General features: G+C 47.3%; 1 protein-coding gene across 1 annotated transcript in view; it reads right to left on the bottom strand.

Moving 5' to 3' along the window:
• The window catches only part of ST6GALNAC5 (ST6 N-acetylgalactosaminide alpha-2,6-sialyltransferase 5), a 293,049-nt gene that overhangs the window by 4,262 nt on the left and 263,996 nt on the right, over window positions 1-24,791 (bottom strand). The window contains exons 4-5 of the mRNA XM_069102248.1: window positions 22,351-22,760; window positions 12,974-13,081 (exon numbers count right to left, since the gene is read on the bottom strand). Of these exons, the coding sequence (XP_068958349.1) occupies window positions 12,974-13,081; window positions 22,351-22,760 (518 nt within the window). The remainder of the gene's footprint in view (window positions 1-12,973; window positions 13,082-22,350; window positions 22,761-24,791) is intronic.

The following is a 24,791-nucleotide window of genomic DNA, read 5'->3' as shown; positions in this document are numbered from 1 at the left end:
CAAAGCTCCCCTCTTCCATCTTTCACCCCCAAAGCTCCCCTCTTCCAAAGTTGCCTGTGGCAGTAAGGGTGCCGTCATCTCCCACCTCAGCCCACACCTGAGGGGCAAACCTTGATTCCTCACTCTCTTTCACCCATTTTTCTGCCAAGACCTAGTCATGTAACTTTTAGACCATGTCTCCTATATGCCCTCTCCTCTCCTCTGATGCTATCATGACTCTGGGGCAGGCCTGCATGACCTCATGGCTGCGCTACTTCTCTGATCATCTGATGGGTTTCCCTTCCTCCACTAATAATGCCTTTGACCCCCCTCACCCCCTATTCAGCAAGCTCCAGTGGCTCCCTATCACCCCTGGGAACGAATAGAAAACTTGACTTTCAAAGCCCTTTATAACCCAGCCCCACCCTCCTCTATCTTTCTAGTCTTTTTTAACACTTTCTCCTCTCCTCCCATTTCATTGGTTATCTCCAATTTATCCTGCACATGACTTGTCTGTACATGACAGTTTGCATGTTATGTCCCCCATTAAATGGTGAACTCCTTGAGAGCAATGCCTGCCTTTTACCCTTTGCAATAGGAAGCCTTTAATAAATGCTAATTGACTGACTGACTGACATTAGTAGAAACTTGTCAGACAAACTCTGTGTCAACTTCAATTTCAAAAGTGATCTTGTTTGGGGAGCATGCCAGATTCATGCTGCCTTGGCATCCAGAAGAATTAAGCTTTGATTCCACCATGACTCATGTTTTTAATTGATTCATCAAAGTTTAGAACACATTGTTGGAATCAGTCTGGTGACAGACACTTGATGTTTATAAAAATAATACGTGACTGACAAGGAGCAGACTGTTGAGAGGGGATCTGAGAACCAGCAGAAGGAAGCTGAAGCCGCCATGGAGAAACTGATCTCCACGCTTATTAGTGAACTCTGAAGACAATCCATTTGACTTGTCATCTATTCCCCCAACTGGCTCTTCTGGTGCCGTGATTTTGGTCATCATTGCTACTCTCCAATCCTTCCATCATCTTCAAAATCCCACTGTTATCCTCGATGGTTCCTGTTTCCTCTCCCTCAACATCCAGGGACCAAGTATTGTCAGTACCAGTGCCATGGCAGGGGGCCAGGAAGCCCTACATGGAATTTGTGCCTCAGACAGTGTATGGCTCTGCCATCCCAGGCAAGTCACTTCCCCTCTAGGAACTCAGCTTCTTCATCTATACAATGAGGGTGTTGGATCCCATGGTCTCTACAGTCTCTCCCAGCTCTAAATATCCAAGCTCATGAGCCTCTGAAACTTACTGAGTGAATGACCCTGGGCATCACCTTCGTGAGGCTCACTACTTCTACTCTGTAAAATAGGAATAATAATAACTGCCCTGTCTAGATCTCAAGGGGTGTTGTAAAGGAAGTGCTTGGCAAACACACATGGGAGATGTTACCATGGAGAGAGAATGTAGTTGGAAAAAAGGTGGAGGAAAATACAGAAACTATTTCACAATGTTCATATGAAAAAAGCGTTTTGTAAATTTGAAGTGAAATGGGAATAAATGTGAATTATTGTAACAGTTGTCGTTCAGGCATTCCGTGGTTTTCCCTGTCTGGCCTCTCTCTGTCCAACCAGCCTTATCTCACATGACTTCACATCCTCCATCAACTGGAATCTAAACACATGGTGAACACGTCTCCTGCCCTCCTGCCTTTGTTCCCAATGTTCTCTGTTCTTGGTATGTCTCTCAATTTCTTGTCCTCCTGCCCGTCCATCAAAATCCAACTCACATATCACTGCCCCTCATCTCCCCTAATCCCTCTCGTTGTCAAATGCCAGTGCCCTCCTAGAGCGCTCTGTTTTGTCCATCTCTAAGTTACTCATGGTGTATTATTTTCTATGATATTTATTGAGGCTTGTGTCACACACTGCCTCTAGACTCAGGTGTCATGAGGACAGATGCCACATCTCTCCCAATTGTGAATCTTTCCCATTGCCTGGTATTGGGATCTGCACAGCATTGTTTCTGAAATTGAGCTGAATCCTTTAATTAAGTTGGGCAGTAAGGATATGGATGAGTTCCAGAGGAGGAGAGGCCAAGTGGGAAAGGGCTTTGAGATTATGCCAGACAAGGGGCCTGGCATATGCAGATACCTTAATCTCGAGGATTGACACGGACCCATTTCTCCAGGTGGAACAATCAAGTTTTTGAAGAAGAGGAGTGACAGAAAGGCTCTGTGTCTTTTAGTTTGAAGAGTCATGACCAAGGACTGGAGATGTGCCCCATGAAGGAAGGAATAGACTTGCTGTTCTTTGTCTGAGTCAGGCCACCCCAGAAGATGGTCTTCAATTTGGGGCAACACATTTCAGAGACATTGAGAGTCTGAAGACTGTCCAGAGTAGGGAGAAGAGGATGGGAAAAACCTTGAGATTGTTCCAGATGAGTAGCTGCAGAAGGAATGAGGCATGATTGGCCTGAAGAAGACACGATGCTGGTCTTCTAGCTGGAGGAGGGACTGCCCTGGCACCAGATATCAGGACTAGGGGCAGTGGGGGGAAATTCTAAAGAGACCAACTTTGCCTAAGTAGAAGCACAAATTTCCTACAAATCAGTTAGTCTAAATTAGCATGGGCTATCTCCAGAGGTGATAGGTTCCTCCACACTGGAGGCTTTCAAGGCTGGATGACCAGTAGTTGGGATGTATTAGGAAGATTCAGGTACAGGTTGAGCTAGATGGCTTCGGACATCACTTCCATCAAATGGGATGATTAAAAAAAGGGACTCTGTGAGAGCTTTCCCACCACAGAAATAGAATCATGCAGCTTGGAGACATAGGACCTGAGTTTGAATCATTGCTATACCAGTTACTCCATGTGTGACTCTGGACAAGTTACTTCACAGCTACTGGCCTCAATTTTCTCATCTGTAAAATGAAGACATTGAAAGGGATGGCCTTTGGGGATCATTCCAGCTGTGAACTTTTGAGCCTGTAAGCCTGCATTGAAAATTGCAGAGTGTTTGGAGTTGGAATGTCAGCCATAATCATTTACAAAACCCGTGGCAGCTTAAATCTTCATCATTTAGGGAAGTTCTTGGACTTGACAACCTGAAGGCCTTTGGGGCTCCCCTCCCCCCAGCTCTCTGGTCCACAGGCTTTTTGTGTTTCTTGATTGTGGAGACAAGAAGCATCACTGCTTTGTCAAGGCCAGGAGAGACTTAGGGAGAAGAGAAGGGAGCTGATGTGCTCATGGGGAAGATGATAAATCACAGACAGGCTTTAGCCATCAGTCAATAGCAATAAGGACGGTCCAGGCAGGGAAAGAGACATTTGGGCCGAGGATGATCAATCCTAGAATTTCAGAGGTGTTCCAGACCTCCAAGACCAGCAAGTCGGGCCTCCTCATTTTGTGGATGGCCTTGAGAGGACAAGCCTGGACTCGGGTTAGCAGCATTGGCCAATGCCAAGAAGGGGCATTTTTAAAGAATGTTACATGTTCCATGATCTGAAGAGAAGATCAAATCCCAATTTCTCTGGCCTTATGTAGAATTTTTTGTAGCTCCTCCAGAGATGAGGCCCCCACCCAGGGTAAATGGCCCCCCACCGATGGGAGCAGCAATCTCAGAGGCTTTGAGATGGGCCGGCATTGGGTGTGCTGCAGAATTCTGCTTTAGAGACACAGGAGGGGCCTCTGACTGGTCCTGTCTGGTCCCTTTTTGTATCGGGCCATCAGTCAAACAGCAGGCTCCGCTCAATCTCAGCTCCAGTCCCACTTCCTCAGGAACCCTCTTGTCATGCTTTGGCTTTGTGTCCACTTTATCTCGCCTCCATCCTGTTTGCATAGAGTCGGTACGTGCTGTGAACTCTTTGACAGCTGGGACTGTGTTTTTCCTTTTCTGATATCCTCAGGGCTTAGCACGGTGCTCGACACATAGTAGGGGCTTCATAAATGCCTGGTGACTTAACTAGGCACTAGAGACTGGTTAAAAAGCAGTCACTGAATCAAGAAAGCAACAATCACCGAAGTACCAACAGGGCTGGACACTGTGCTAAGTGCTAGGGGAAAGCATTCATGAGGCACCTGCAGTGTTCCAGGCATTGTGCCAAACACTGTGTCTCGTCTGATCCTGACGACAACCTCAGGGGGGAGGTGCTAGTGCCCCCTTTTGTATCTGAGGAAACTGAGGCAGACAGGGGCGAGTGGCAGGGCCACTCAGCTGGGGCCCGAGTCACATCTGAACTCAGTTCTTTCTGACTCTAGGCCCACTGCACTGCCCACTGCACCCCCAGCACTGTACCACCATGCATTCGCTTGTGTACAGGACGTGTCCAGAGTAGATGGAAGGCACTTATGTGTCAGCAAAGACAAAAAGCAGCAGAGCCTGCCCACAAGGAGCTTCCCTTCTAACGTCCCCATGCCAGAGCAGGGGCTTCTGTGCCCAAGTGCCCATGGATAGGAGGTAGCAGACACAGGACTGGAACCTGGACCCTTGGTCATATCCCATCATGCTTCAGGGCATTCCTGGCTGCTTGAGCCTCATGAGACTGGACTAGCTCCCAAGGGGGAGGGAAGGAAGCCGAGAGAAGACATTTGCTTGTCTTTATCATGCATTTTAAAAGTTTTCATGTGAAATGGATTCCTTTATGGAATGTTTCAAGCAAAGGGGTTCAGTTCCAAAGGCATCTAACAAACAAAAGCCAGAGCCCAGGCTGGCTGAGGGCAGAAGGGACATTTCAGATATGCTTTAGGGGTTACATTGTCTCTCATACAAGCCCCTGGAGGCCAGGGACCATTTCACTTTGGTCCTGGTATCCCCAGAAGGTAGCGCTGTATCTGATGCACAGTAGGCACTTCCTGAAGGCTTGTGGATTGTTTGATTAATCCATCTCCCTCATTATTCAAGGTTATTCTTTGTCTGCCAGAGCCCTGGCCCTACTCCCCCTCTATTAGATGTTTCAGTTAAGAATCCTGGAGTTGACAGGAACCTGAGCTGATCTAGGAAATGCAAGCCTTAGAAATGGGCATCCAGCCTGGGCTTTGGGTCCCTGTGTGGAAGTGTGTCTCCCATCCCCCAAGAAGCCCATTTTACTTCTGGATGACACTGATGAGGAGGAAGGCTCTTTCCCTTTCATTTAGTTGAAATCTTCTTCTTGATTATTCCCGCTCATTACCCCTAGTTCTGCCTTCTGAATTCGAGCAGAATTTATTCAATCCTTTTTCCCCCACACGAAGGCCCTCGAAACGCTATCAGACCCTCCCTAAATATCCCTTTCTCCAGGTGCAATATACTCAGTTCTGGAGACAGCATTCCCTGGTCTCCTTATTCTGGTGCCCTCCAACCCAGAAATGCGGCATCTTGAGCTCAGTGTGGTCTGAATATGGCAGAGTACATCTGGAATGCTGCCATGCTGTTCTGGCTGTTGCATCTCTCTTATTATAGCATTAGCTATTTTTAAAAATAGCTTTTATGATTTCTAATGTACCCAGCAAGTCATTGAGCTGGTGTGTCCTAAAGCTTCATTTCACATGGATGGCTCTCCAGTCATGTCTCCCCTCTTGGTAATCGTGAAGTTGATTACTTGAGCCCAAGTATTAGAGTTGACATTGATCCCACTTACCTCTCATCTTCTTAGATGGAGTCCAATTAAAAATATTTTTTAAACATTTTCACAAAAGTTTTGAATTACAAACTCTATTCCTCTCTCCCTCCCTCCCCTTTCCCCTCCCTGAGACAGTAAGCAGTCAGATATATGTATTATGTATATGTGCCATTACCTAAAACATTTCTATATTAGTAATTTTGTATGAGGATACAAGAAAAAAAAGAAAGTGAAAAATAGCCCGCTTCAGTCTGTATTTAATCAATAGCAGCTCTTTCTCTGGAGGTGGACAGCATGCTTCGTCATGAGTCCTTTGGGATTGTCTTGGGTCACTGTACTGCTGAGAACAGCTAAGTCTTCACAATTCTTCATTGAATAATGTTGCTGTCACTATGTACAATGTTCTCCTGGTTCTGTTCTCTTCACTCTGCCTCAGTTCGTGTAAGTCTTTCCAGGCTTTCTGAGATCATCCTGCTTGTCATTTCTTATAGCACATTGATATTCCATTACAGTCATATACCACAACTTGTCAGCCACTCTGCAATTGATGGGCATCCCTTTGATTTCCAATTCTTAGCCACCACAGAAAGAGCTGCTACAATTTTTTTCTGTACACATAGGTCCTTTCCCCTTATTTTGGATGTCTTTGGGTCATAAGACCTAGCAGTGCTATTGCTGGATCAAAGGGTATGCACAATTTTATAGCCCTTTAGGCATAGTTCCAATTTTCTGTCCAAAATGGTTGGATCAGTTCACAACCCCACCAACAGTTTTTCCCAGTTTTCCCTACATTTCCTCCAATGTCCAACATTTTTCTTTTTTGTCATATTAATCAATCTGATAGGTGTGAGGTGGTACCTAAATGGAATATTATGGTATAATAAATTACAAGCATGATGATCTCAGAAAAACCTGGAAAGATTTACATAAACTGATGCATAGTGAAGTGTGCAGAACCAGGAGACCATTGTATGCAGTAACAGCAACATTGTTCAATGAAGAACTGTGAATGACTCAGCTGTTCTTAGCAGTACAATGATACAAGACAATCCCAAATGACTCATGACGAAGCATACTGTTTGCCTCCAGAGAAAGAACTGCTATTGATTAAATACAGGCTAAAGCAGGCTATTTTTCACTTTCATTTTTTTTTCTATTTGAATCTTCTTGTAAAAAATGGCTAATATGGAAATGTTTTAGGTAATTGCACATATATAACCCATATCTGATTACTCACTGTATTAGGGAATGGGAAAGGAAGGGAGGGATAGAATTTGGAACTCAAAACTTTAAATAAAAATATTTTAAAAGTTGGAAAAAAGAAACACTTTTATTTGTGTGCTGGTGTCCCTGGCACAGTGATTGGCCAGGGAGGGGGGACTGGGACCAGACCTGTGACTCATTCATTTTTAGAAACTCCCAGCTGAGAAAGCTCCATTCACCAATGCAGATTAGCACCTTTTCTGTAACTTTAATTCCTGAGGAATTGTCCAGAGCACCGAGTAACTTGCCCAAAGTCAGGAAGCCAGTAGATGCCCAGGTGACACCAGAGCCAGCTCTATCCCCTGCACCACAGGTGACTGTCACTTAGTAAATACATAACAATTGCTTATTAATTGTTTATATGCGAATGAGTTGGGCTCCCTTCCTCCCAGTAGAACAGAAACCCCCCGAGGGCTGGGACTATTATTTTTGTCCTGGATCTGCAGTGTCTGGCACCAGCCTGCCTGGCACACGCTTACTAGTGGCCTGACTGACGGATGGATTGAACTGAATGGAATCACCACCACCAGCATTAGCATTCAACCCCAGTCCTATAGTTTCCTTTTATTCTGCACCGTGGATGGAAGCCAAGGAAAAAACACTTCCCTGTTGTCCTGGCAGCTTTATTAATGCTCTCTGGCTAATAATTCTAGCAGAATCAACTCTCTGATATTCATGGTACCTTTGAGATGTCCTTCACATTATGGATGAGATATTAATTTAGTTCCGTGGTGGTGATCACTCTGAACCATTACTCCACTAATTAATACTCCAGAAACGATGGGGAACAGAGAGTTGTAAACTTGTTAATGTACCTAGGATCACCAGAAATCAGATTATTAGGCAGAATTTTAATGTACAGCCCATTATTATTGCAAACAATTTACAATGGAAACTGAGACTGGAAATATCCCTCCATACCTTCCTTCTGAAGGCGGCGAGAGTAGATCATTCACAGCAATTTATATTCCATCTGAAGAGAAAGGGTTTGATTTCCAGAAGAGATAGGGCATGATTTAGGGGCCTCCGCGCTGCAGAGTAATATGTCTTGGTGCTGTCTCTGGTGCTATTTGCATCCCCTCATTTGTGGCTTTCTGTGCATTGGGGAGAAGCACAGGGGCTGCAGATGAATGAACTTTGTAGAAACCAGGGAGGGGAGTGCTGGGCTTGGAGTCAGAGTCTTCGCTCAAAGCCCACCAAATTACCTTGATAACCTGGGCAAGATATTCTCCCTTCTGAGCCTCATTTTCCTCACTGATAAAATGAAGGATAGGACCAGTGATTACTGAATCTCTGACCTAGGTTCCTAGGTGACCACTGGAAGGATAGTTATCCCAACAGTTCTTGTAATGGAAAAAAGAGTTGAGCTAAGACAGTGGCCCTGTCCCAATGCACATGCAGCTTTCTGCATCTATAGCCCCCTCGTCTTTACTGAAAGGAGGGAGGAGGGACCAAGCCTGGCCAGGAGCCCCATGATGGGGCGGCTGCTTCTCAGCATTGCTTCCCCTGGTTGTGCTTCCTTTCTGCCATCTCAGCCTGGGCAAGTCTTCTGATGCGTCTTTGAATAGCTCAGTCATCATTTCTCAATGATGCTCTGTGGCACTGATCAGCCACATTTTTTTCCCATTCCCTATCACCAGGTAATCATTTTCTTTCCAGGCTTCTATTCTAATCAGATATTGTGACAGGTGTGGTTGAAAGGGTCTTGACTTTGTAGTGAGAAAACCTGGGTTAGAATCTTGGATCTGCTCCTTCCAAGGGTGTGATCCTGGGTAGGTCAGTGGGCCTCTCTGAGCCATGGTTGACTCCTCTGCCAGATGAGGGGAGCAGACTTAGTAATTCATTCCAGCTCTGGGTCATATGACCTTGACTAACTCCTTTGGACTTTACAACCTGACTCTTAAAACAGGCTTTGAGGAAAGACAGCCTTTCCTCCAGATGACAGGGAGAAAAATGTTTTACGTTAAAAAGCCAGGGTCACAGTTAGCCCAGTGTCCTGCCTAGTAAGTGAGAAGCACCTGCCATTGGCCTCTAGCCAGAGAGTGGGGCCATGAATGCTGCTTCTGCTTATGGGTAGATTTGTTTTTGTAGAGCAGTACATGACATGTTATCCTTTGCCTGGAGAGTGTGTAGGCTTCTGGTCAGCAGACAGGTAAGCAGTCTCTATCACTATGAATAAGGTCTGAGAACCAAAGATCTTAACATTGGAAGGGTGTTTAGAGGTCCTATAGACTAGCATTCCACACCATGGTGGTTTAGGAGCTTTAGTGTTTGAAAGACAACCCCCAACCCCTAAGAACTACCCCTAGAACCCTGGAGGTGTCCCAGGGTACTGAAAAATGGAAGGAAGGAGGGAAGGGAGAGAAAGGAAGAGAGGAGGGGGGTGGGGGAGGAAGGGAGGAGAGAGGGGGAAAAAGGAGGGGGGGGAGGGGAGAGAGAGGAAGAGAAGAGAAAGAGGGAGAGAGAGAGAGAGAGAGAGAGAGAGAGAGAGAGAGAGAGAGAAGGAAGAAGGATGGAAGGCAACAAGCATTTCTTAAGCACTTCCTATGTGTCAGATAGAGTACATGAAGCACTTTACACATCTTACGTCACAAGATTTGATTGTCACAAGCCCCTGCAAGGCAGGAACTGTTTTTATGCCCATTCTACAGATGTAGATACCGAGGATGAGGTTAAGAGGCTTAGGGTCACACAACTCCCTGGGTTCCAGCTCTGTCCCTTGCTGCCTGTGCGCCCTTTTGGGGAGCCCGGAATGTCAGAGGAGGACGGCGCCTCCCCCCGTCGCCCAGTTCATCCAGCACCTGCCCAGATGACGGCCCAGATCGTACTGCAGGTCTTGGGCAGGAAGGCTGTGTTTGTTCAAAGGAGCCGGGTTCACTTTATGTCCTCGCCCCGAGGCTTAATCTGCTGCTGCACAATTCCTGCATCTTGTTCCTAGTTCTGGTGTCTGAAACCAGACAGGGCCAGGCTCCTGCTCTACGCAGAACAACCTTTCCAGTAGCCGAAGATGCCTGCGGTCACCTCTAAGACTTCCCTTGGTCAGGCCAAACGCCAGCCAGCACTTTCTCCAGCCGATTGCCAGATGGTCTGAATTTGCCTTCTGATGCTTCATAACTGTGTGACTGAGCAAACCACTGGACCTCTTAACCTCAGTCTCTCAATGTGTAAAATAAGGATAATACTCTTGGCAATCAGGTGGTGCCCTAGGCCTAGAGTCAGGACAAGCTGAGTTCAAACCCAGCGTCAGACTCTTAAAGCTGTGTGATGTTGGGATAACCTCTGCCTGCCTCAGTTTCCTCAGCTATAAAATGGGGCTCCTAATAATAGTGTCTATCCTCCAGGGCCATTGTAAGGCTCCCGTGAAGCCCTTAGGACAGTGTCTGGCACACAGTAGGGGCCTTGTAATGTCTGTTCCTTTCTGCCCGTGCCTCTCCCCAGTCTGGACCCAATGGGAGAATGTGACTCTTTGTGACTAGTGGAGTCAGCAGCAGCAGGACTGCTGTCACTGCTACATGGCCCTCCTGGCACCCTCTTCCAAACCCTCTACAGCCTCAGAGGTGGTCTGACCTGGCAGAGCATGGCAGGGGCCGAGGCTCCCCCGGGGCACAGGCTTCTTCAGGGCATTCTTGGCTCACGGGAAGCTTGCAGCCCACAGACCTCCATGGCCTTAACTTCCTCACTCTGGGTCACCTTCTGTCTCTAAGTCCTACCTGAGATCCAAGCATATCTATCTCCTTGGGGCCAAAAGGGGCTAGGATCTCTGCCCATTAGGGGAGGCTGGCAAGCCTCTGCAGGTACCACTTGGCTACAGAAAACCCATGAGGACACTCCAGACTCTGAGCAAACCTTCCTTGGACTCCAGTGACTGAGCAAGTACTGGGGACAGTCATAGCAGTGTGGCGCTCTGAGGTTTGCCAAAGCTTCAAACACTTGACCTCACTTAATCCCCACACCAACCCTGGGGGGCAGGTGCTTTTATTATCCCCATTTACAGATGGGGCGACTGAGGCAGGCAGAGGTCCAATGACTTGTCCACACAACTAGCAAGGTCCTCTTCCTCACTCCAGGCTTGGTGCTCTGTCCATGGCACCACTTAGCTTAGCACAGAGCCTGGCACTCACCGATCCACTGACCCAGGTGCCTCCAGATGGAAACCCTCTGACCTGGGGTTAGATGTCCAGACCTCTCTAGCTGGGCATGCAGATGAAATTAAGCCAGAACCAGAGGAAAATTAAGGAGGTGAATGCATTTTCTCCCCTCTCACCTAGTCCTTTTCAAGTTTTTCTGACGCACTTCCATCAGCAGCAAAGTTACTTGCTCAGATGCAGGACAGGGTCCTGGCCTCCCTTACCAATGACAAGTTCCCTGGTGGCTTCTAGCCTTAGCAGACCCTTCTGCTTCCCTGTGGAGTATGGGGGCTGTCTCTTCAGAAAGGAGAGGCCAACCCTGGCTGGAGTCCTTCAGGAGGACCATGGTTCAGACACTGAGTTAGACTTGAGAGAGGTTGGTTAACCCCACAGTGCTCTCTCAATAAGCCCATGGACGCCAATACCTTCAGCCAAGAAGGGAGAGAATCCCTAACTCCTGGGAGGCCACTGGGATCCCTTGAAGAGACCCCCAGTCCCTCAGGGCCTCAGAACAAGGGACTGTGAACACCCCTGTTTCACTTGAAGAGCCTGGCCCAGTGTGGATAATTCTCTGGATTCAGATGACAGATTGGGGAATGTGCAGGGACACCCAAGCAGCTCGATACCTAAATGTCAGCCACAAGGTATTGTTCTGTGGGAGCCTGCTGTTACATGAATGGGCAGCCAAAGGCCAGTCTGAGGCCGATTCTAAATGGAGAAGTCATATGGGACCTATTCATGTCTTGAATGCACCTCGTCCCCCAGACCAAGGACTCCACGCGGCACCAGTCACGAGCTGGCAGTGGTTTGCCCTTCCACCCTCCCTGAAAGCTGACAATGTGTGACCCTCTCAGCCTCCCTAGGAGGAAGGTGACTCCAGTGCCTCAGCCATGCCCCGTCCAGCCCCCCTCACCTCTCCCTGGCTAAGAAGGCTACCTGGGGGAGTGGGGCTGCTGGGGATGAGAGGACCCCATTCATGAGCCCCTCAGACCTATGAGTGTCACTCTCTATGTGTGTGTCTGTCTGACCATTCATGCCAAGGTGATGTACAAAATGCCTCATGGACAAGCATGTTTTTAAAGCCCATAAATAAATAGGAATACAAGGAAACTATTGAAATATAGTTATCAAAATATTTTAAAGAAAGAAGTTCATTCCCATTAAGAACCCTTGATTAATCATGAGTCCCAGTAAATCAGGCTGTGCACTTTGGGAGGGGCTCAGAGTCTTCCTGGACCCATGCCAACCAGATGTGGTGATGTGCCTGAGGATATGCTCCCATAGTTTACAAAACCAAAATAAACCCAAGTCCAGTGAGCCTGTGCCTTTAGCTCCAGACTTGCGGACACAAGAGAGGAGACAAGCCAGGGAAGCAGGCTCTGAGGAACAGTTTAATTTTAGCAAACAGTCCTGACTGTCAGAAGAATTACCCTCTTTAGCTTATTAAAGAATCACCACACCACATTCCTCTTTCAAAGGAGGAGAAAACTAATATTTCTTAATGCTCGATTCACATTAATATCATGCCCATTATTGCCTTACTCTCTGCTGATAAATATTCAAGGGACAAGTGAGACCCACAAGATGGATTAATTCTTTGACAGTACAAACAAAAACTTTCAATATTTTATATCACATAATTAAATGCTGTTTGTTACCTTCAGAATCAGACCTTGGGACATGTTAATTAATTGCTTTAAAAAGACAGTTAAACATGCTTCAGGGTTGATGTTGAGAATCAGACATTTCCAGGATCAGATTTAGGATTGTAGATGGCAAGTCAGATAGGACCTTCAATGCCCTCTATTCTGACCCCTTCATTTACAGGTGAAGAGACTGAGTCCTGGCTGGCCAGTGGGACTTCCTGAGGCCCCACAGCTAGGAGTGGCCCAGCTGGGGGCTGGCCCTTAGACCCCAAAGACAGCCTGCTCCCTCCCATCTCTCTCTGCTCCATTCGGTGCTGCCGATGAAGAATGCTCCCAGAGTAAATCCTACCTGCAGAAATCGGGTGGCACCATGCCATAGACATTGATTCGGTCACAGAGCTCCAATGCGATCGTCATTGTGAACCAGCCGGTGCTAAGCCAAGTGTTGGAGATCTTCCTGAAAGGAAAACACAATCAAGCGTCGAGCTTGGCACACTCTCACTAAACATACAGATGAGAGACAATAAAAACTCGGTCACTGGGTCTTTGATCAAACAGAAATCTCTTAGCTGGACCTGTCACACATTACAATGCAATTCCCCAAAAAGGCTCTGTGCCATAAACATTTATTGGAAATCTAGAGGCTGCAGAGAAACATTGTTATCTCCCCAGAGACTGTTTTAGGGATTTGGTGAAGTCACAGTCTCTGAGCCAGACCTTCAATAACAACCAATGATCTCAGAGGATGGAGCTGAAACGACCTCAGGGTTCAGAGAGTCTGGCCCCCTCATTTGACAAGGAGGGAAACTGAGGCCAAGCACTTTAGAAATCATTTCATTATACTTTTAAAAAGGCTCATTTCTACTCAAAACCAACCAACCAGTCAAACAAGGGTACTTTGGATGGAACACTAGACCTGAAGTCAGGGAGATCTGAGTTCAAATTTGACCCTAGAAAATTCCTAGTTGGGTGACCTTGGGAAAGTCATTGAACTTAACTCAGTCTCAGTTTCTCCATCCATAATAATAGCATTGCCCTCCCAGGGTTTTGTGAGGATCAAATGAATTAAGATTTGCAAAGCCCTTCGTAAACCTCAAGGTTCTGCATAAATGCTATTTACTGACCATGGCTATGAAGCCCACCGCTACTAGGAGTGCTGCCCTACCACCCCTCAATACTACATAGACTTGTATTTGCTTAGATGACATTTGGATCCCAGGCTCAGAGCTGAAAGGGATCTTAGAGGTCATAGTTCAATTTTCTCATTTTGTAAATGGGAAAGCTGAGTCTGAGAGGGACGTGATTTGTCTGAGGTCATGTGAATAGTCACTGGTAGAGATTTCTCTAGAAGCCAAGTCTCTGTATACATGGCATTTCCCTCAGAGAATGTCAGCCCCATGAGGGTAAGGCTTATTTCATTTTCGTCTTTGCCTCCCCAGCACCTAGGACCGCACTTGACGAACAGTGAGTGCCCACTAAGTGCTTTCTTGTATTGAGTTGATTGGAATCAGTCCAGGAATTCTTGATCTCACACTTATGTTGGTCACCTCTAAGAGCTGATATGGTCTTTAGGAATTGTTGGGGTCAAAAAGATCGTTGTTCATGGTCCACTGTCTGACAATAAAGCTTTTACAACTTAACTAGGCTTGTTTGAGTGACATACAGAATCCATACCAGCCCTTACTCAATTCAATTCAATTAAACAAACACTGATTAATTGCTTTCTGCTCTCAGCCCTGCAGCCCTCCCAGCCTGGAAGGACCTATCCTCCTCTGGCATGGCCTGTGAATACACAGGTCACCTCCAGTCCTCAGCAATCAGAGCTTTCATGAAGGTCAATGGGGTGGTGAATTCTCTTCTTCAGAAATGGTCTACTAGCCAGGCCATTTGGACAACTTGAATCATTCCACTCCCTGATGACATGAAGAGATGTGGACTTTAAGCTATATGGACAAGGCAGTGCAGAGCCGTGGAAAGAACGTGGAAAGAACACTCACTCAAGGGCCAAAGGACTCAACTTCAAACATGACCTCTGACCCTCCCTACCAGGGTGTGCAACCTTTGGGGAAAAGTCCCTTCCCCTTGGCAGACCCGTTTTCTTCCTAGAAAACAGGGGAGTTGGGCTGGTTGGCCTCTGAGCCATCTTTCAGCTCAACATGTAGGAGATTGTGAAGACTCTTAGACTTGTTCTGTTCAGCCCCAAAGGACAGAACCAGGAGCAATGGGGAATTGGCTGAGACACAATGAGGCTGGATGGCAGGAAAAACTTTCCCAAACACGAGAACTGTCCAAGTGCAAAGGGCTGCCTGGGGAGGGGGTGGGCTTCCCCTCACTGGTGGCTGCTAACTGGAGGCATTGTTGGAAGTTCTGGGATGTACATTTCATGTATGTGAGTATGCTATGGTGAAATCTTAGCCCAAAAGAGATGAATCAAACAATCTGTCCTTGTTACTGATCTCTGTTGCCTTTCCCATTTTGATGAGGTCCATCCTTCCTTGCTGGGATGAGGAACAGACACAATGGTGAGGGAGCCTCTGTCCTGGCAACGTCCCTGGTACTATTTGCTCTACCTGCCCTGAATAATTCAGGACCAGAAATTGCATCATCTTTCTCAGTTCTCCAGGGTCCTCCATCCCATCTGAGGACAAGCTCAGGGAGACCACATCTGGGAGAGAAGCCTGACTATAGATAATTGCTCCTGCCTGCCTCCCCAGGTTACAGTGGGGGAGGGGTCATTTCTATCCCTTGGTGGACCCCTCTTTCATTTTATTTTCATTGTGGAGTGGTTGTGGCATGCCTCATTAGCCAGTTTCCAACACCTTATCCCCAAGGTCAGACTGTCTGACTTTGCCCAGCCAGTGTCATGTGTGAGATGAATAAGAGATTTCACAGGGCAGGTTTTTTTTGTTTAACCTTGAGCATTATAGTACCCCTCCCTGGTAGACAATGATTTTCTTTTTAAGAGACCTCATATTATTTTCATTTCACAGGGAGTGGAATTGGCAGAGGTGGAAGGTGGGGAAGGGAGGAGAAGGGATGTGATATAAAGAGAAATCTTTTGTTTTGTCCCAAACCTCAGTTAGATCAGGGGACCAGTGGACCCCTCAATCAGGGTCTTCTGATATCCAATTCTAAAATTATTGGACCGAAACAGCTGCTCCATTCCCCAATACTGGGGAAAGCAGACAAGTTCCCTGAAAGTGCCCTTGTGCTCCTAACAGGCATATAGAGTCTGAAGGTGCTGAGGGATACCATAGCTTCAGCTATTCCCTCTTTCACCCTTCGGTTTTAATGCAGAGGCTGATTGCTCCCTTAGGCAGGATAACCTGTCTCAGAACTAGATTTGGGATCATTATACAGGATGGCTCTGGCATGAAACAGCAAATCATTTCACAATAACTGATCTAGTGCCCAGTACCACGTGCCTGGCACTGTGCTAGGCGAGCTTTACAAACATCAATAGGAACCTCCTTTTTTTCCCTCCAGTCAGAGCCACATCACCCAGTTTTGGAGTCAGACAGAGGCGGGCTCTGTGCCTCCAACGTGTGCAGGACAGGCTTCACCCACGCTTTCTCTATCACCATAAAGTCCCGCTTTGCAGATTTATTACAGAAAGTGTAAAGATCCGCTTGGCTCAGGATGACCCCAACCCCTGGAGCCAAAGTATGTCGCTGCGGGTTCCAGCTCACGTGACCCTGGGCAAGTCAAACTGAGAGTTTCTCTACTGTGAAATGAAGGTGTGGGAACGGGGTCTCTAAGGTCGGTCCTCGCTCTGAAGTGATCCTCCTATGTTCTCTTTTTGGGGAATGGGAGATGGGAGGTCATAGAACAGAGATCTAGAACTGCAAAAGACCTGAGAAATAATCTAGTCCCTACGTTCAGGGTTGTAGTGCTGAACGGGGGGCCCTTCGTTCTACAGACAAGGAGTAGGGAGAGGCGGAGGGATTTGTCCAAACCCAGGTGGGAAGCCAGCTGCTGACGTGGCATTAGAAATGAGGTCCCCTGACGCCAGAGCCAGGTCTCTTTTTCCGCTAGAAAGGTCCAAAGGGTAAGATGTGTGTGGGGGGGGTATTGGGGAGGGGCTGTGGGACGAAGAACCTAGGGGCCTTCCTAGAGGGGAGGGCGATCCAGTCAGGCTGTGCCGTCTTAGCTGCGTGGACGGGTCTGGAGAGTGATTCTGGCCTGGGATGCCGAAAAGACGGGGCGGCTGTGGAGCTAACAGGAGAATGCGCGTTCATTTGTGCGCCCCCCAAAATAGATTGGGGAAGCTGGGAGGGACTGCGGCCTTTCGGAACCCGCCAGTCTGGGCTCCTCGCCTCTCTTTCGCAGGAGCTGCCCGAATCCGAGGGAAAGAAGGGAATTCGAGGCTCGAAGTTCTCCAGGTACAAATGGAAAGCAAAAGCATGGAAACGAGGGACCGGCCTTCAGAAAGGCGACTTTGTCTCGGCTCAGTCCGGCTCCGTTATTCTTAGAGGCTAAAGGCTCCATGGAAACCTTAGCTTGCTTAGAAGGTTTGAACCCTTTCCCAAGAAAGGAATCTCTCCTGTTTTTTACGCTTAATCATCTGTAATAAAAGAATATGAAAAGTTGTCATGTGCTTATTAGGGGAAATTATCAAATATTCTTTTATATGATGAAGTAACACCCAGCGCTGCTAATTCTATAGTGCGCAGTAAATTACAGCGAAAGGGCTTTCTGCTCGGCGAGAATCTCATTTCGAATCTCCACGGAGATGCTCTCCCCGCCGTTATTTCAGTTCTGTTCCCTTTATCTAATTACTATAATATTGGTTCTCAATCGTATTTTTCTAATGTCTCCTCATTCAATTATAAAGTTATTTTCAAGTACAGTTACTTTCTAATATCAGAGAATACTGGGGTGCAATCAGTGCCTCTTGGAGTGTTTCTTCATCTCGGAGAGTTGGGGGGTCTTTTCTCCTCTGATTGAACGTGGTGAGAAACTTCTCCAAATCCCAATCCAGACTTTCCTTTCTTGTCTCAGCTACTAGTCTAAAAGGCACCCCCCCCCCTTCACGACATCTCTGAAATCCGTTCCCTCTCATTTTTATGCATTATAAATATGTTCTTGCTCTTCCTGAATTCAATAAATAATCCATAAAATTTAGGAACAAAATGTGTAATAGATGTCACGACCTCCACTGCTCCTGGGCTCCAAGGTGCGCGGACCGAAGACTTTCTAAAGCCGCTCAGGAGAACTCCCCCAGGGGCCGGGATTGGGGGGGAGGGAGGGGGAGCGTCATCGGTCCTGCCAGCTAAGAGGGCCTCCCTGAGGGCTTTTCAATGAGGGCCATCTCTCGACCCTGACTCACTTACAAGACGCAGTTGCGTTAGCTAGTTGTGGAATGGCCTGGAGAAGATAAGCATCGGAGAACGGCAGCCGAATAGTCACGGGCCCCAGGGCACCTCTGTCTGAACCGGGAGGAGAGGAGTCACCCCAAGAGCTCTCTGGGCCTAGCTGTCGCCTTAGGTTTGCTGCACACGGTAAGGGATGGTTATCTCATTGAACCCTCACGACAAAGGTGTCTGCAACCTAAGTGCTGCTATCATCCCCATTCTACAAACGAGGAAACTGAGGCAGACTGAAGTTCAATGACTTGCCCAGGCTCATATAGCTAATGAGTCTATGAGGCAGAACTTGGAACTCAGGTCTTCCTGATTCCAAGGCCACTTTATCCACCCCTTCACTCAGTTACTTAAAGACGATGATAATGATTGTAATCCTGGGCTCCAGCCAGCAACAGAATGCCCCTTGTGTGGGGAGCGGATTCTTACTTCATTTTCATGGACATTTCTGCCTGCTCCCTTATAATAAAAAAAGAAAAAAGAAAATTTGCTGCTAATAATTACAACACATACGGGCGGTTAGTTGGTGCAGTGAATAGAGCACGGCCCCTGGAGTCAGGAGGACCTGAGTTCAAATCCAGCCTCAGATGCTTAACACAAAAACTAGCCATGTGACCATGGGCAAGTCACTTAACTCCAATTGCCCTCCAAAAAAAAAAAGCAAAAAAAAATGATAACATACTTTATTACTTTATATTTTACAAAAGATCTTCTCCACAATATGGCTACTCACCTGCTGTGGATGTCATCCAATGACTTGCCCAAGGTCACAAAGCTAATTGCTACCCACCAAAGTGGGCAGAGCACTGGGCTGGCATCAGGAAGATGGATCTTCCTGAATTCAAATCTGAGCTAAGACACTTCCTAGCTGTTCAACCCTGGGCTGGTCAATTCATGTTCTTTGCCTCAGTTTCCTCATCTGTAAAATAAGCTGGAGAAGGAGAAGGCAAACTCCTCTAGTATCTTTGCCAAGAAAACCCCAAATGGGGTCTGGAGAGTTGGACTCAATGACAACCACCAAGGTCACAGCCAGATGTGTTGGAGGCAGGACTTGAACTCAGGTCTTCTTATTTCCTGACTCCAGTCAGGTAGCTACTATGCTATGTCCTTCTCCTTCTATGGATTTCTCTACCTCATTCAATCTGGCCCTTGTTTTCATATTTCAGTGGAAATTTTTTCTAAGGTGGTCAACAGTATGTTAACTGCTTGACATGATGGCCTTTCACAGGCCTCTTTATTTGGACACTGTCAACTCACTTCTACCTCCCCCTGCCCCAGCACACCCCTGCCTCAGCACACCCTTCTCCCAGCACCCTCTTCCCCTGGCACACCCCTCCCCCAGCACACTCTTCCCCTGGCGCACCCCTCCCCCAGCACACCTCCTCTCCTCTTTCCCCTTGGCTTTCTTGTTGCTTTGTTCCCCTGATTTTCCTCTTACAGACCTGAAATCTCAGTGTCTCCTTCACTGCACCCTCCGTGTCTCACCTGAGCCTTCACATCTTCCTTCTCTCTCTCTCTGATGATGACTCTCTAATCTTTACAGAGCCAGGCCCAGTCTCTCTCAAGAGCTTCAGCCCAACACCAGCTACCTTCTAGGAGCGTCTCCTGGGATGCCCCATTGACCATCCAGCCTGTCCGAAACCAGCTTCAGTCACCCTAGTCCTTGATACCTCCTCTCTTCCAGACTGCCTGGTTCTGTTGAGAGCACTGCCATTGCTGGAATCACCCAGCTTTGCAGCCTTGGGGAACTAGTCCACTCTTCACTCTCCCTCCCTATTCCTTCCCCATATCCCATCAGCTGACGAGTCTTACTAATTTTACCTTCACAGCGTCTCTCACATCGGTACTCTTCCCTCCACTTACAAACCACCAGTGTAACCCGAACCCTCATCACCTCTGAAATCATGTTCCTCCTAAGACTTCCCAGGGGCTCCTATGATGTCTCCAGTAAAATGCAAATGCCACAGCTTGGCATTTCAAGACGTGACCCCAGACTCCCTGGTACTCTCCTCCCCATCAGCCCAGGGGGCACATCTGCTGTTCCCAGGGTCCTTCCACCCCCATGGTTCCCCAGGGGCCTCCCCTGGGCTTGCTGGCAGTGCTTGAATTGAGCCTCTCTCAAGGGCCGGTGCAGGGCTCCATCCTGTGGACAAGGACATTTCTGTTTCTCGTAGTTCAGGAATTCTTTACTTTGCTGCAAACTGGGCCCCTTAGCAGTTAGTCTGGTGAAATCTATAGACACTTTCTTTGAAGCAAAATTTTAAATTTAAAGTAACAAAATACATTGGATTATGGAGGAAACCAATTATAATGGAATACAATAATCAAAATATTAAAAAAAGCCAAATGCACAGGCCCCTCGGTTAAGGACCTCTGGTAATCAACAGTTCTCTTTCCACACTAAAATTATCTGCACTTACTGACATGTACATCCCCCACCCCCAGAATGTGTGCTCCTTGAGATCAGGGTTCAAGCTCCTTGTATTCAGAGCATGGAGACGATGCCTGAGGAAAGCTTGCTGAAGCAGAGTGCATTGGAGGAGCCCTGCTGGCTGAGTGACCTTCAGGGAGCCATGGGACCTCTCTGGGCCTCTACTTTCTCATTTGGGAAATGAAGGCAATGGAATTGTAATCAAGCTGCCCCAGCCCCACAATTCTAACTTCCTCATTGGCCCCACTGCCCCTGCTGAGCCACTTACCCCACCACCACTCAATAGCTTAACTACATACAGGCCTCACTGCTCACTAGAACAACAGGTGTGTCCATATACGCAACCACAACCACATCCATCTAGTCTCAAACAGAACCACAATACTCAGCCAGTCAGAAAGCAGCACCACCAGCATGCCCAAGCAGCATGTGGACCCCAAAACAATAGAGGGGACTTTCCCTAAGTAGGCACCTGAGTACTAATAGGAAAGAACCGACCTACTGTGAGCTTATGATGGAGAGAAGCTTTTTATAATATTGTTGGCATAATGCATACCCCTCAATGGCTTTTTTCTGTATTCTTTGTGGGTAATCACATGCTCAGTTTCACTGAGTCTGGGACCCTTCCTCCATTGCATAATCCCTTAACAAACCCCTCCTGCCTTTTTAATATTCATAATTTCTGTTGTGTAATTGCATCTTTCCCCTATAAAAATCCATCTTGCTTTCTCTGAAGTTGCTGGTTCCTCTTGGAACTTGGCCTGCTTGCTTCATGAGAATCGTCAATCTCAGTAAATGCCTCTGCTTGGATTAGTGGTGGTCTGACTCTAAATTCTTTGAGATGGTTCCACCACAACACATCATGAAACCCCAACAGTTTTTGGTGTCCTAGAATGGAAACCACAACATACTGACCAAAGGTGTTCACTACTGTGATGGAGGAAGGCCAGTACAGAGTCCTAGTCAGGGAACCACAGAGCCAAAACCAAAACAGTTTTTGGTGCCCTGGGTGGGTAGAGCCTAAACCACAATGAATGGGCTAGTCGAGATGATCTTCCTGTCCTTTTTGGCCATAATAAAACATGAATAAAATAAGGAACATTTGTTTACATTCTAACTATGCTGTGTCCTTTGGATTTCTATGGACCTGAGAAAGATCGGAAAAACTCACTTTGCTAATTGTCTAATTTAAGGAGCTGTTGGGTTGTCACTGTCCTGCAAAAGACAGTTTGATTTCCACCATAAAAAGAAGCTCCATTTTTTAAAAATTTTCACAGATCAGTCAAAAATTAGCTCTGAATATGTCTCTCTAAAGTAAAAATCTGCAACCACCATTCTCTGGCTAGAGTGCTGAACCTAGAGTCAGCAAGACCAGAGAGTCAACTCCTTCTTCCACCATTTACCAGCTGTGGGATCTCCTTCAAGTCTGCTGCACTGGCTGAGCCTCAATGTTCACATCTGTGGAGTGGGAATCATAATGCCTGTAGTCTCTACCTCAGAGACTTGTTGTGAGGCTGACATGAGAAAAGGCTGGTCAAGGAACTGGCAGATTTCAAAATGCTTTGAAAATACCAGTTATTATTATTGCTGTAACTGAACTGTGCACATAAAGTGTTTGGCCATGAAACAATTCATCAAAACTACTAAGGTTTTTTTTGTTTTTTGCTTTTTGGAAGACAACTGGGGTTAAGTGACTTGCCGTCACATGGCTAGTAAGTGTTAAGTGTCTAAGGCCGAATTTGAACCCTGGTCCTCCAGACGTCAGGGCTCTACTCACTGGTTCCCCCCCCCCCCAAAAAAAAAGAAAGACAGCCACTTGGGGCTCCTTCTTTCATCCATGATATAGAGCAGGGGACCCGCCGCCGGACCTGGGGCGGCAGCTCCTGCACAGCCTGCGCGACGTCCCAAGGACCCCCTGCCCCGGGCCCTTACCTGTCCTTGCCAGTTTCCTGTTTGAAGAGCTCGTCGAAGTGCAGCATCTTGTGGCGCGTGATCACGAAGACTTTGAGGCGCGGGAGGAGCTGGTTCATGAGCTGCAGGTTGTTGTACACCAGCCCTTTGCCGTCCCTCCGCATGTAGCTGCTGGGCCCCCAGAAGATGAACACCGTGCCCTGGCTCACGTTTAAGAGTTCTTGGCGCTTGTGGAGAATCCTCTGGATGCTGGAGTGGGCGATGACCCGGAGGCTCGTTTTGTTGCCCACGTCGCGGCCGTAGCCACGGGTGGGCGCATCGTTCATGCGGATCACGCACTCTGTCTGGTCGATGCGTTCTCCCTGGCGGCTCCCCAGGAGGTGGCCCGAGCTCGTCACCAGGGCGCAGTCTCTGCAGTGCATCTTCAGGGACTGTAAAGCATCAGAGAAACAAACGGGACCTGTTAACGGGAGGAACAGGGCTCATCCCTGGCAGAGGGGTAATGGGGGGGGGGCCCGGGGGGGCGCCCCGGGGGTCCCGGCTTTTTTCAGTCAGGGTTGGTAAAGAAACATTGATTAGTTGCTAGGGAGGGGCTGGTAAATGTTGAACAACCGAGTTCCAGGGGGGAAAGATGTATTCAGGACACACTTTTCGTTTTTTCTTCTTCTTCTTTTTTTTTTTTTTAAGCAATCGGGGTTAAGTAACTTGCTCAAGGTTACACGGCCAGCTATTATTATTTTTGTGTGGGTTCCAAGTATCGGAGGCTGGAATCGATCCCAGGTCTCCCGACACTGGGGCCAGCGCTCTTGCTCATTGCCACCTGGCCGCCCCCACACCTTTTGTTTTTAACAGGCTTCATTAACATTTTTTTCCATCGCTTTATTAAACATAGAGAATCAAGAAAACAATCACTTGGGCTTTTATCTGTAGCACTGGCCAGTTTCCAAGGTGCAAAGGCTCACCCTGAAGACTTAGCAGTTGTCTCTTCTAAGCAGAGGGGATCTGGTGCCCTTTTAAGTGCTTACTATGTGCAAGGTACACAATGTGTGTCAGAGTAGAGAAAGAGCTAACCTCAAAGCCAGAAAACTTGGATTCAAGTTTTGCATCTTACATGTCCTGTGTCTGCATGACCCTCTGCAAATCACTCAACCTCTCAGGGAACCAGGCAATTCAAAGCCTCAGAGTTTCAGAGGTGTGATCCCTGCCTTGATAGAAGTTCCTTCCATGGATGTTCCTTATGCTAATTAATGCTCAAGCCTAGTCCCTGTTCTCTCTCTATTCCCTAGATTCAGAGCTGGAGGGACCTCCATGGTTGTCTGGTCCTGTCCTTTCATGGTTGCAGACAGTAAGGCCTAGAGTGAGGTGGCTGGATAAGGGATACATGGGGTTTGGCAAAGTAGTTCATGACATTCTTGCAGCACATGTGAAGACGTGGCTGGCCAGATGGTCAATGGCACAATGAGATGAATTTAGACCTGGTTGGCCAGACTCAAAGAGTAATCATCAATGGTGCAACATCCACTCAGAGGGAAGTCCCCAGTGGAGTGCCCCAGGGATCTGTGCTTGGTCTGGGGCCATTTTGCACTTCTATCCATGACAAGCTTAGATAAAGTCATGGATGGAATGCTTATCAAATTTGCATATGGCACAGAGTGGGGAAAATTAGTGAACAAGTGGCTTTCCTAATCACCACATCCTGTGTTCTCTTCTCTGCCTCCATCTTCTTGACAATCGTGCTGTTCACTGACCTCTCCCTGGGTTACCATGACACACCGTTGAGTCTCAGTTCTTTTCAAACGTCCCTTCATGGTCTCCTTTTCATTTTACCACCCACATCATACCCCAAAAAGTAAGTATTCCCCCAGAGCTGTCTGTCCTAGGATCTATTCTCTCTCTTCTCTCTCTCATGGGTTTAAATATCATCTCTACGAAGACACTTCTCAGTTTTAGGTATCTAACCCCAGGCATCTTGAGTCTATAAATTGCAGAGAAGTTGCCAACTTACATTGGTAGAAGAACTTTTCTCACACGGGAATCACAGGTTTGGTCCTTGTTTCTATTCCTATGTCTTAACCATGTACTGGGGATAAAAGTGCAGGCACAAAATAGTCTCTGCCCTCAAGGGGCTTCTATGGTACTGGGAGAATCTAGCATGTTCACAGGTAAATAAAGACAAATATGCACAAAGAGATTTCAGGAGAATGGGGGGAATCAGGAGAGAAGGCACAGGCTAGTTCTCTATCCTGATCCTCACCCAACTTTCTCTTTTGTTTACTGTCTTTTCTTTTTATTCCTTCCTTCCTTCCTTCCTTCCTTCCTTCCTTCCTTCCTTCCTTCCTTCCTTCCTTCCTTCCTTCCTTCCTTCCTTCCTTCCTTCCTCTCTCTCTTCCTCTCTCTCTTCCTCTCTCTCTTTCTCTCTCTCTTTCTTTCTTTCTTTCTTTCTTTCTTTCTTTCTTTCTTTC

The sequence above is a fragment of the Petaurus breviceps genome, unplaced genomic scaffold, assembly GCF_028583685.1.
Source record: "Petaurus breviceps papuanus isolate PSGF00001 unplaced genomic scaffold, PetGlider_PUasm1.0 545, whole genome shotgun sequence".
Taxonomy (NCBI): domain Eukaryota; kingdom Metazoa; phylum Chordata; class Mammalia; order Diprotodontia; family Petauridae; genus Petaurus; species Petaurus breviceps.
Note: the sequence above shows the minus strand (reverse complement) of the source record. Positions and strands in the feature narration are given on the sequence as shown.